General features: G+C 33.7%; 1 protein-coding gene across 1 annotated transcript; it reads left to right on the forward strand.

Moving 5' to 3' along the window:
• Positions 1-1186: 1186 nt before the first annotated feature.
• Positions 1187-10163, forward strand: Ahcy (adenosylhomocysteinase). The gene is made up of 10 exons (XM_080162999.1): positions 1187-1347; positions 2017-2126; positions 2935-3051; positions 5560-5649; positions 6096-6231; positions 7252-7415; positions 7768-7928; positions 8528-8696; positions 9031-9198; positions 9464-10163. Exons 1-10 carry the CDS (start codon positions 1320-1322, stop codon positions 9620-9622), a joined length of 1302 nt encoding a protein of 433 aa, XP_080019125.1. The 5' UTR covers positions 1187-1319; the 3' UTR covers positions 9623-10163.
• Positions 10164-12640: the final 2477 nt, after the last annotated feature.

Genomic DNA, 12640 nt, shown 5'->3' on the forward strand with positions numbered 1-12640 from the left:
GACTCGTTGTTTAAAATAAAGAATTTTCATAATTATGCATCTAATGAATCTCTTGTTTCATATGTTAGCTTAAAAAGTGACTGAGGAAAAATTTTGACTTTTTTTGTAAAGATTTGAGTGTCCAAAAAAAGTGTTGTAGAAAGGTATTTTTAGTCCTCTCTCTTTTCTTGAAAAATAGCCTAATCCTAACCAATCCCAATTACCTTCCCCACCCCCCCAAAAAAATTATTAAATAAACAGTTCTGCCGTTTATGAGATATTATAAACAACATGAACGAGGGGTAACCCAACAATCTCTTTATCTTGGGAGGTTATACCTGTATAAGACAAAAACAAGGATGACAACATCAATATAAGCGAAGCTCAGAATATCTAAACGAACAAACGAACATTGACTTACTTAGAGATGCATATAGTTCTTAATTATAATTAGTTCAGGAATCATCACTGAAAATATGTCTAAATATCTTTAAGAAAACAACAGGTTTAAATGGGCAAATAGAGGTTATAGAGATGCTGTGCGTCTATTATGACTAACAACTTCAGGAATCACAATAAAAAGTTTTAAATCAACATGACAATTCTAACATGCTCTAAGAAACGATCAGAGATGTTCATTACGTCGACTGACATACCTTAATCCTATTTTATTTTCAGATTTAGGTTTTGGGATGGGTTTAAGCTATTTTTCTAGCCAATTTTTGCCCCTGTGAATACAGAGCCCCTAGATGCTATCGGCGCTGCCTCTAGTTATAGAAAAAGCAAAGCCTTGCATTTAAAAAGTATTTTTATTTGCAAGCAAAGCAATCAATTTTAAAACTTTCTCTAGGACTAGCAGTCTAGCAGACGAAAAAAGTTGTCTGCTAATAATTTACAGTTAACCAATTTCATATGTACCGTCCCGCTTACTACAGGTACAGAGACAAAAATTAACATTTTTGATATATAACAGTTTTAAAAACTTAAATTTTCGTATTTTAGGATGAACTTTTTCAATTTATCTTGCGAAAAGAAATTTAAATTTATTAAAAAATACTAATGTTTAAAAAAGGAAAGCCATGTTCATAATAAACTCTGTAAATGACTTTTACTGGCACGGACCGGCATATCGGGCGAGTACAGGCAAGATTTTAATTCTAGCTGACCCGTCACGGCCAGGCAGCAGCCGCTCGGCTATAAAAAGAATGAAAACAACTATTTCTTCCTCTTTTCTCTCAGCTCTTTGCAGCAGACACAACAACGTACAAGCTAGTTGTGAAATCAGCAGTACAAACTTTTTAGGCTTTGTTTTCAACGTTATTAAGTAAAACACATTCAAAATGACTACCAAGCCCCCATATAAAGTCGGTAAGTCCTTTTTTATTATTAATAATCATTGTTTAAACAAATTGTGTTAATTTAATAGACCGGCAGAATAATTACTCCACGTGTGTTTGTTATTTATAGCCAAATGCATGGGTGGGGGGGGGGGGGGAAAGTCGAGTATTTATATTTTTCTTTGGGTGGGGGGGGGGGGGGTATTTTTACATGTGGAGATATTGCTTTCTAAATATATTCATTGCATGTTTTTGCTGATAATAAGTTTAAAAATAAGATATTTTTATGTATATGACTGTTACCTAAGTAATGTTAAGTATAGAAAATACTTTTTTTGTATTGTTAATTTTTCAAATACAGTAATTAAAACTAAAATATCTTAAAATTATTTTGTATAGAGGAAAATTAGGACGTTTTGCGAGGCCGATTGACTAAAAGGGGATGTTGTGTACGTATAATACGTAGAGAGACGTACAGTATGGGCTGCTTATTACACTGGTCCCCAAAGTCCTGTAACAACGTTTTTCTCAGTTGAAAACTTAACAATTTAAGGGACTTAAGTGAATTTTGGTTAGTTCTTTGAGTCAAGTGTTCAAGTAAACAGAAGGGATATACAATGTGTAATTTAATGGGGCCTGATCATTTTCGATCATTATCTTATCCCTTTACATCCCTGTTTAATTCTACATTTTATTCTAGCCGACATCTCCCTTGCCGATTGGGGCCGCAAGTCCCTTGTGATGGCCGAGAACGAGATGCCTGGCCTTATGTACCTGAGACAGAAGTACGGCCCCGACAAGCCATTGAAGGTAGGCTGTGGTTTTGTTGCAGTTGTTGCGAAACTACTTTTAAATTAGGATATGTCCATCCGTTAACGTTACTGCCAAAAAATCTAAGTAGGTTGTAACTTTAAAATAGTTTTTAACATTTTTTCATTGGGGTGGGGGGTAATTTTAATGCTATTTGACCCCCAAGCCTGTAGATTACCCCTCCAATCGAGTTTTTGGCGTTATCCTCTCATAGGCTATGGGCTAGGGAGCCGAGCGCTGCGGCTAGGCAGGCAAGGGGCCGAGCGCTGTGGCTAGGCATGCTAGGGAGTCGAGCGCTGCGGCCAGAGTTCATAGTTCTGTCGGGGGGGGGGGGGGGGTACTCAAATTTTTAAAATTGAAAAAAAAATCCCAAGAGGATATTACCAAATCTTGGACGTCATTTGGTTTCCTTCATCCTATAACTACCAATTTGTCAAAACTTACTTTGTATTAGGGAGCTCGTATTGCCGGTTGTCTGCACATGACCATCCAGAAAGCTGTCCTCATTGATATTATGTTATAGGGAGCTCGTATTGCCGGTTGTCTGCACATGACCATTCAGACAGTTGTCCTGATTGATAATATTATGTTATAGGGAGCCCGTATTGCCGGTTGTCTGCACATGACTATCCAGACTGCTGTCCTGATTGATATTATGTTATAGGGAGCTCGTATTGCCGGTTGTCTCCACATGACCATCCAGACAGCTGTCCTGATTGATAATATTATGTTATAGGGAGCTCGTATTGCTGGTTGTCTGCACATGACCATCCAGACAGTTGTCCTGATTGATAATATTATGTTATAGGGAGCTCGTATTGCTGGTTGTCTGCACATGACCATCCAGACTGCTGTCCTGATTGAGACCCTGCTGGAGCTGGGAGCTGAGGTCACATGGTCTTCTTGCAACATCTTCTCCACACAGGTAAATCAGGGATACAGGGGGATAAGACAATGGATGATAAATTAATATAATCCCTTTATCTGTTATTTTAACCAAATTTCCGCTTGTATATAAATATTAACGGTGAGGAAGTTAGGACATTGTTGCTTTGTTAATGCCGATAAAATATGAACCTAGGGCCCAAACGTTTAGCCCTAAAATGACAGAAATGAGTTGTTTCAAAAGGTTTTTTTTAAGGGGGGACGGGTGGGTAGGGTAACTTAATGTATTTTTCCCTCCCAACTAAGATACAAAAGCCAAAATTTCACTTGGACAGACGTGTTTGAAAGTATTGAAGTTATTGAAAGTTTTAGAACAGTAGGACAAATATTAGTGTATATGTTTGCTTCGCACTTTATATCTTAAAATGGTGTTAAGGATTTGTTTATAAATCTTGTCTGTATTATTTTTAAGCAGTTGTTTTACAACATATGTTTTTTTTTACTTGATTATAATACTTTTCAAAAGTTTATAATATCAGACAATGGCTAAAAAACTAGCGAAATATATAGAGCTATTACTTAATGCAAGGAGATAAGAGGGATATTGGATTGTTATTTAGTACCCAAAGTTTTAAAAAATATTTTCTTACTAAATGAAATTTGGTGACTTTAATAACTTGAGTTGTTAAAAACTAAGTGTCCTAACGTTTGATCAAATAATTTTAATTAAAGGGGTAATCTTTTTACCAATTCATTGTTATTTGTCTTAACCCTAAAATCCCTGGCGGCGTTAATGTTACACTTGTATGAAGAATTGCATCAAGTTTAATACATTAATACATCAATCGTACAAAAGAAATAAAATTAACCCTTTCTCATATAGTAATAGATATACACATTTTCACATAGATATTCTACCTATAGTAGCTTTAGATTTTAGGGGCCAGAAAAGTATTAAAGATTAAATTTTCCTTTCCGTTAATTAATACCATGCTTTTAATAGTTATAGGACAGTTTTCCGTGGAAAGTAAAATGAAAAATAATAGGATTAATCTTTCCAGAGGCTCTGGCCATAATCTTTTAGTATAGCTGAGAACTGGTTCTAACCCAACGGAAATATTAGGATTTATTTGAAGCCAAAACTAGAAAATTATTTCTAATATAATATGCGTCAAACGTTTATACGTATTTTGATAATAACTTCTACGTTTTTAAGAACAGGTTTATTTAACTGAAATTAAACACATGATAAAATTAGGAAGATGACCAAAGCGTTGTGTGTCCAAAAAGTATTTTGAATTTTAAACTGGTTTCCTAAAATAAGTCTTGTAGTGTAATGAAATATTTTTGTCTGTAAAAAACTAGGTATTATTATTCCTTTCAATTGATATAATATTCATAAATAATAACTAAGCATTGAATTACTCAACAAACCTTTTCCCCTTGGATGGGGCTTTAATTTGCGGAGGTTTTTTATTTTCTAATAGCTCAGATTACAACAAACTTGAACTACATATTCCCTATTTATGAATACTTATCCCCATCTAAGAGAAATTATACGAACATCATGCGTTGTTTTTAAATAAAAATCAAGCTATGTTAGATAGGTATCTCATTTGATTTCGCATTGTAACCGCTGGTTTTCTCTAGTTATTTGTTCATGTGACTTTATTTTGTATGAAGAGAGAGTGGGAAGGAGAGATTCAGACTTGATTGGTAACTTCCATGTAAAACTAGATGGACCCCCCCCCCCTCCCCACCTTGTTTTATCTAGCTCAATTGATTGAAAATTTTGGATGGCTATTTTTTTCTAGGGCTTATTTCTTTTTATTGGTGGTGGTGGTACCTGCCCTCAATTTAGTTATAAACCTTTCAAGGACCTATAAGAGGGTTCACTGTAAAGGAAAACCATATCGGTCCAGCGGTTAGCGAGATCCTTCCGTACATGCAGATAGACTTACGGACATTCTATTATGTATTTATGTTTTCTTAAGTTAGAACTAAAAATTAAACCAGTTTTATTTTCTAGTTGAGATTTTAAGAGGGCTTACGGGTTGTCCCATTAGATATATGATGGATATTGCTACTTGATTCTGTAGTTGCTATGCAATACTTAGTTTATATGCCTTATGTTGTGCACTTTAAGTAGCGTAGCTACTGTTCAATAAGGGTCTGTCTGTCACACTTAGCAAATCTATGACAAACCTTCATGATATGTAAATAAATCAGGTATCTTAAGAGATAGGACCATGGGGGATAAATAGATGTACATCCTCAATGATGATACACAAGATTACCCCTTGTGTAGATTACAATTGGTGGTTGAAACGTTTAAACACTCAACTAAATAAACGAGCCAATTAAATTCCATGGAAGTCACCAAAGTTATTCAGCCAACGAACAAGAAAACATTATAAAACTTAAGGGACTAGTGTAATAAACAGCCCAATGTCCTTTTCCCTCTTTAAAAATGAACTTCGATAAATATTAACTGCCAAACTTAATACCTATTTGAAGATGAGTTTGAAAAACTTTTTTTTTCTTTCAGGATCACGCCGCCGCCGCTATTGCTGCCCGCGGAATTCCTGTGTACGCCTGGAAGGGAGAGACAGACGAAGAATATGTTTGGTGCATTGAACAGGAAATTATACTTGCATTATTTTGTTATGTGATCTATCCCTAGATCAAATTCAAAGTTAACGGCTTATAGCAGCTAAAATTTAAAACAATAGCCAGTGCTTTCATTTAAATCTACTATTGGGGTGCTATTATTAAAATTCACTCTCTCTCCATCGTTTACCAATTGAAAAACATAATTTTAGTCCCTCAGGGGATGGTGGAGGGGCTTTTCTAACCTTCTTTATTCTACCTATTTTTAAAAAATATCAAAAGTACATATTTCCCAAAAGTTCCTTTTTGGTCTAACTAAATGCAAAACTGCTCAAAAGCCGTTCTAAAGAATAAAGATACTTAATGGCGTTACTTTCATCAAAAAATAATATTTTTTACCCGACTGGTAAACATTAAGAAAATGTGCCCATCAAAGCCTATTATTAATCCAGCAATGCAAGTAAATATTTGATGCAGACCATCATGTTTCCCGACGGCAAGCCCCTCAACATGATCCTGGACGATGGAGGTGACCTGACCAACCTTGTCCACGAGAAGTACCCCGAGCTCCTGCCCGGCATCAAGGGTCTCTCAGAGGAGACCACCACTGGTAAGCAACATTTGTATATCAATGGTACCCAAAGTTTAACTTATTCGTTGACTTAAAAACTTTGGGTACTCTGCAGTGTTTCGGAGCCGTTTGATTTTGGTGCGGCTCCGGCTCCGCGGAGCCGTATCTGGAAATACGGCTCCGGCTCCAACCTGAAATCAAGAAAAACTCGACATATATTTTTTCCCCATAAAAAAATATTTTTTATTTTTGACTTTTGAAGGTTTTAAAAGTTAAATTTTTGATGAAAAAAAAACTTTAAAAAGGGCATTTGCACATGACAAAACAGAGTTACCAAATTATAATTTATAAACAAATCTCTTTATTTATTTATTCCAGAGCCGTTTTTAACGAAAATTACGGCTCCGGCTCCAGCAAAATATGGCGGCTCCGACTCCGAAACACTGGTACTTTGAATAATTCTTTCTTACCTAATGTTTCTAAACCTTTGTGTACCAGTATAAAATTCTAATCTAATATATTCTCAAATCTCTTTTGTAATGTTTTGTAAATGAATGAAAATTGATACTGTTCAAACAATATGAGATTATTTTTTTGTGGTTAATGTTACAACAGTTAATACACTCGCTTATCTTATTTTTGACAGATTTTTGATAAATTAAGGTTTCATAAATATTAAAATAAACCTACCGTTTTTTTACGAACATTATTCATTAAGTTAAAAAAAAAAATATTAACTTTAATTTAACCACTGATAAATACCTAGATAACCTACATTTTAAAAAGAAAATTAACCTTTTTAGCTAGTATAAAACCGTATTATAAAGAGAAGCTCAGCCTAATTGATAAATACCTACTTATGTTTAATTTGTGAATGAATTTTTAATAAAAAATCCGCGAGCCAAGAATCCTAATTCTGAATTTTGTATAGAAGAAATCAACAAGCTTTAAATGCTTAACGATTTTGAAGAATATTTTTATTGATCAGGTCTTATTAAAAGAGCCAAATCATCAATCAATCACCATTCCAAAAATATAATTACATTCTTTGTGCTTCAGGTGTGCACAACCTGTACAAGATGTTCAAGTCTGGCAAGCTGAAGGTTCCCGCCATCAACGTCAACGACTCCGTAACCAAGTCCAAGTTCGACAACCTGTATGGTTGCAGAGAGTCTCTGGTCGATGGTATCAAGCGTGCCACCGACGTCATGTTGGCCGGAAAGGTATGACAGCATTTGTTTTTAAACATTTTATAATTTTTAATAGGTAGGTATGTAATGAGGTGATGTCTTCCTATTAAGTTAGTAGTTATCTTTTCTCTTAAGTATATAGTTATGAATCGTGCAATAAATTAAATATAAATTAGGGGAGGGGTATTTTTTCTTCATTAATATAACCTTACTGGGAAGAGGATGGGTTTTTAACTTTGGTTCCCTCACCAATTTAACATGAAATGATATAAAGCTAAAAACAAATGCAAAATTATATTTTGCAGTTTGTAGGACTAGGTAATATGAATTGAATTTTAAACATTGTGTTCAAAATCATAAATTTACAATTATATATTTTGTGTAGGTCGCTCTTGTTGCCGGCTACGGAGATGTCGGCAAGGGCAGCGCTATGTCCCTGCGCGGTTTCGGCTGCCGTGTCATCATCTCCGAGGTTGACCCCATCAACGCGCTGCAGGCAGCCATGGAGGGATACGAGGTCACCACTGTCGAGGATGCCGTTCCCAGGTAAACTAAATTTAGGTATCACCAGGGAGACAGGGATAGGGCAGTGGTAGAATATTTCTGAGGTTCTGAGGTCACTATTATACAGAATGCGTAACAAGTAGGAAATCTAATGGATGATAATTCGAAATAAGACTTTTGAAAGTATATGATGAGTATATTTTCAATACTCATGAACAAAAGTTATAGGATCGAAGGCGATTACAATTATTATTAACAAAATTACCCCCTCAGTAGATTTATAATAGGTATTAACTGCAGTGTTGCGGATCCGCATTGATTGTATGCGGATCCGGATCCTCCAAATTTGGTCAGTGCGGATCCGGATCCTTGACAATAAAAATAAAATCGCCAAATTTTTCAAAAAAATATTTATTCTTTAATCTCTAAGTCAAAAATACTTATAATTTTCAAGTCTGAACCTAAACCTTAAAGATTGGCTCTCATCACGAGAATGTCTGATTTTCAAAATTTATACCCCCGGATCCGGATCCACAACACTGGTATTAAGTACATAAAGTTATGTGTTAAACCCTTTTTCTTTTGAAACATGATAAAACACACGTCTTCCCTTTTACCAAAATTAATGAAATTTCATTTAGATGCAACATCTTTGTGACCACCACCGGTTGCAAGGACATCCTGACTGGCAAGCACTTCCTCCAGATGAAGAACGACGCCATTGTCTGCAACATTGGTCATTTCGACTGCGAGATCCAGGTCAAGTGGCTGGAGGAGAACTGCAAGACAAAGACCAATATCAAGCCTCAGGTAAATTAAGCAATTATCTTGTAATGTAGTAAAAAAAACTTCGTTTGTCAGAAATCAATTAAATCATGAATTTAAGCTTCGAAAAAAGATCTTAGCTTTCGATTAGATATTGGTATCTGAAGAACATTTATGAAGTGAAAATCTTTTATTTGCTATTTTATTAGGTAGTTTTTTTTAGCTTTTAGTAGGTACTTATTATTTAGGTAACAAACTAAGTTCGCATAAAACTAATAATAATAAAAAAGTTCTAATAAGTATTTGATTGAAAGTAAACTAGACATTGTCGAATAGCCATAAACTAGGGAGCTGACTTTTAACATTTAATTTTCTTCAGGTTGACAGATACACTTTGTCTAACGGCAAGAACATCATCCTGTTGGCGGAGGGTAGGCTGGTCAATCTTGGCTGCGCCATGGGTCATCCCAGCTTCGTCATGTCCAACAGCTTCAGCAACCAGGTGCTGGCCCAGCTCGAGCTCTGGTGCAACCCTGGCAAATACGAGGTAAACATTCTTATCCGTATATAAGTTACAGGATTTCTCTTTTTGTTCTATAACCGATGAACCGTCCTGGGTACTTTACCTTTTATATACTTGAAACATATGTAATTTTAACAAATGCATTTTGAAATTAAAACTTCAAAGAACAAGTGCTCAGGTAATTTTAAAAAAAATATTCTGTAAAATTAAATTGTTTTTTTATCAGACAAGTCTTCTTATAACATGTGAACAAAAAAATCTGATTTTCCTAACTTTCTTATTCTTGCAGGTTGGAGTATTCATGCTGCCCAAGAAGCTGGATGAGGAGGTCGCCTTCAGCCACTTGGGCGCCCTTGACATCAAGCTGACCAAGTTGTCCAGCGACCAGTCCGAGTACCTGGGCATCCCTGTGGAGGGACCCTTCAAGCCTGATCATTACAGATATTAAATATATCAACAGACCATTATATATATGCTTGTTGGAATCTGAGATATCAAGTTATACCTATCCAGATATAGGTATTCCTAACAATCTAAAGTTTTCACCAGACATCTCCATCCTAAGTTGGTCTCATAAAGCAAGTTTATCAAAATATGACAAAATAAACAATAAACATCACAAATATGGCTGAAATTCAGTCCTTATTAAAAATCTTTACATATATTTGATAATACTTGTCGGAAACATGGTTCACCTCTTGAAATATTCCTCTCTTCATATTGAAATCTTTACACACTAAAACATCAAACAAAATAATATCTGAAAATTTCGATCTGAGAAAAAAAAATATTTTAATCTGAAGATCTGTGAATATTTTTTCTTATTTTTCTACTTTTTATATGTATTTTTTGTTCTTTTGTTGATTGAAACACTTAAAGTTATTTTTTGCATAATGTATGTATCCTATATGTATGTTATTACTGTATAACAGTTTACTGTTTGTGATCTTAAAGCTAATTTTTTGATCTGAATAAAGTATTTTTCTGTATTTTTGGTTTAATTTTGATTTTAATACCTTTAAAAATTTTCAAAACTTAAACAAAATATTTTTAAGAGGATATTACCGAAAGGGGTAGTTGCACGTAATGCATTTGAACTTAATTATGTGAACTGCATATTTTTTCTTGATAAATTGGTTAGACTACATTTATATTGCATATATTTGAAAGAATTAAATTTTTTTACTACATAGTTTTTAAAATATCAAGACTTGAAAATAGTCTTTTAAAATTGCATAGTTCACAAAAGACTATTTTCAAGTCTTGATATTTTCAAAACTACGTGGTAGAAAATTGAAATTCTCTCAAATATATGCCATATAAATAAAGTTTAACCCATTATAAAAATCCTGAGATAATATACCTACCTAGCTAACAAAGGAAATAAATCTAAAATAATCAACGGAGTGAGGCAGAAAAATAGGACGTCTAATACTACTTTATTGTCTCCCAACGACATATGACAATCATAGATGGGTTTCGTGATTTATTTTTGAATAAGTTAAGATTCTATTATGGCTTTAGAAGCTTGATATATTTATACGATCTTTTAATTGCTAAGACGACTTTTAACGCAAGCTTAGATGCCGTATTATTTGCTAAAAATAGTGAATGTTAACTACAGCGGTAATACAATAGACAGAAACAAAATATTTTGTTTTTCTAGTTTAAAGTGTAAACTCTGTCTTTGGAAGCCTAAACCATGGATAGATTAAGAGAAAAACAATGATTTAATTCACAAAAATACATTTGTAGACTGTTGGGCAACAAAACAAATTTTTTATTTTGCATTCATTTTTAGTTCTTCAATGAATTGACAATATAATTAAAATATAAAGTTTTCTACTGTGCTTTTTAAAAGCGAAGCTTTTCTATAATTCTGTCCGTCAGTCAGTAACGCTATGGAGAAAATGGGTAGTCTGACTGCTTTTAAGCAGCTTTTTAGCTGATTTTCTTTTTAATACTTTGATACATAAACCTTAATTTTAAGTTTTTGCATATTATATATCTCTCTTTCTTTTGTTTGTTATAATAACAGTTAATCTGCTTTATAAATAACTTTGTCCGTCTGTTTTTTTCATAATAGATTTTGTGCTTCGCTACTTATGGATGTTGTCATCCTTGTTATTTTAACTTTTTCCCAATGTAATGACAGCAACAAAAATAGGAAATATTGTAGTTGAAAAACGCAGAATATATCAAATTGGATATTATGGCAGGCATTGTCAGTAAATCACTAACTACGACATAGTCGTCACATGTCACATATTTTTCCATTTAGGGATCTTAAGGGATAAGACAATCCAAGATTTGGCGATATGCTTTCCTAAAAATAAAGAAAAAATATAACGCTATATAAAAATTTTTTGTTGAAAAGTTGACTTTGCTACTTTGAATATTAATCAGCCAAAATTAATTGAAAGTCCCCAAATTTTTATAGAAATCATTCTATTTCGTGCTTGAGCTTTCAATTATTCCGTTGGATTGTGGAAATACTTTATTTAGGATTCCTAATTAAAATTACCCCAACAAACCAAAAAAAAAAAAACTCAGCCACTCCCAGATTCAAATTCATTTTTATACCTACATTTGATGATACTTTTTGGTGCGACTTAAAAATAGCAAAATCTTTACTTACATAGAAGCTGTAAGAATAACCTTTACTTGTTCAGTTATCATTATGTGAAAGTAACAGGATGTTTGTCTGTCTGCTTGTAGCGAAAAATCTCGCTTTATTCTGGTCCGATGTGGCTAGCCTTCATGTACAGTAAAGCTTCCTTTAGAAGAAAAATCACATATAAGGGCGAAACCCTAGACAGTTACTAATTTAACGCAATTAAAATCCATCAATTCATTTTGACTTATTACAAATCTTTCTATGTTCAAGCAACACTTTAAAATTCAAAGTACCAAGGGTTTCTTATTAAAAGCATTTTTTTGTGTGCCTTTATTTCCGCAAATGTTTTATGTTTCAAAGTGTATATAATTCGCAAAATTAACAATAAACAAGTGTGATAACATCTCGAAGTAGCAAACAACAATAAAATCATGGACTGTTATGTAAAGGGGTCATAAATCAAGAAGAATGTCGAAAAACTTCGTTTTATTTTTGTGGTATGCCTGACAACCCAGGGAGGAAGGGAGGGGACAATGGATCGAATATTCATATTTTAGGAGTCTCAGACTTTGGGGACTGGCTTAAAGGGAATGTGCATGAATTTAGCAGTTTCTGACTGACTTTGGGGACTAAAATATGAATGACGTCACGAGAAATCATGCAACATGACGGGGCATTCTTATGCTAACTAGCGCAATAATAAAAATGTAAACAATAAACAAACAGACAGAAAATTTTTACTTTAATTGTTTTAAAATCATAATGAAAAAATAATTATGGAATATTTGTTTGCAGTTATGATAATAGAAATTATTGTATTTATTTTTTTTAAATTAATAAATAAATTGC

This window comes from Acartia tonsa, chromosome 6 (genome assembly GCF_053477335.1).
Source record: "Acartia tonsa isolate MP-2025a chromosome 6, ASM5347733v1, whole genome shotgun sequence".
In the NCBI taxonomy this organism is placed as follows: domain Eukaryota; kingdom Metazoa; phylum Arthropoda; class Copepoda; order Calanoida; family Acartiidae; genus Acartia; species Acartia tonsa.

What these genes read in the sequence shown, in the direction of transcription:
- Ahcy (XM_080162999.1), top strand. Translation starts at nt 1,320, where the DNA reads ATGACTACCAAGCCCCCATATAAAGTCG. An exon ending in CAAGCCCCCATATAAAGTCG is followed by an intron (nt 1,348 to 2,016) that starts GTAAGTCCTTTT and finishes ATTTTATTCTAG; the next exon opens with CCGACATCTCCCTTGCCGAT. An exon ending in GCAACATCTTCTCCACACAG is followed by an intron (nt 3,052 to 5,559) that starts GTAAATCAGGGA and finishes TTTTTCTTTCAG; the next exon opens with GATCACGCCGCCGCCGCTAT.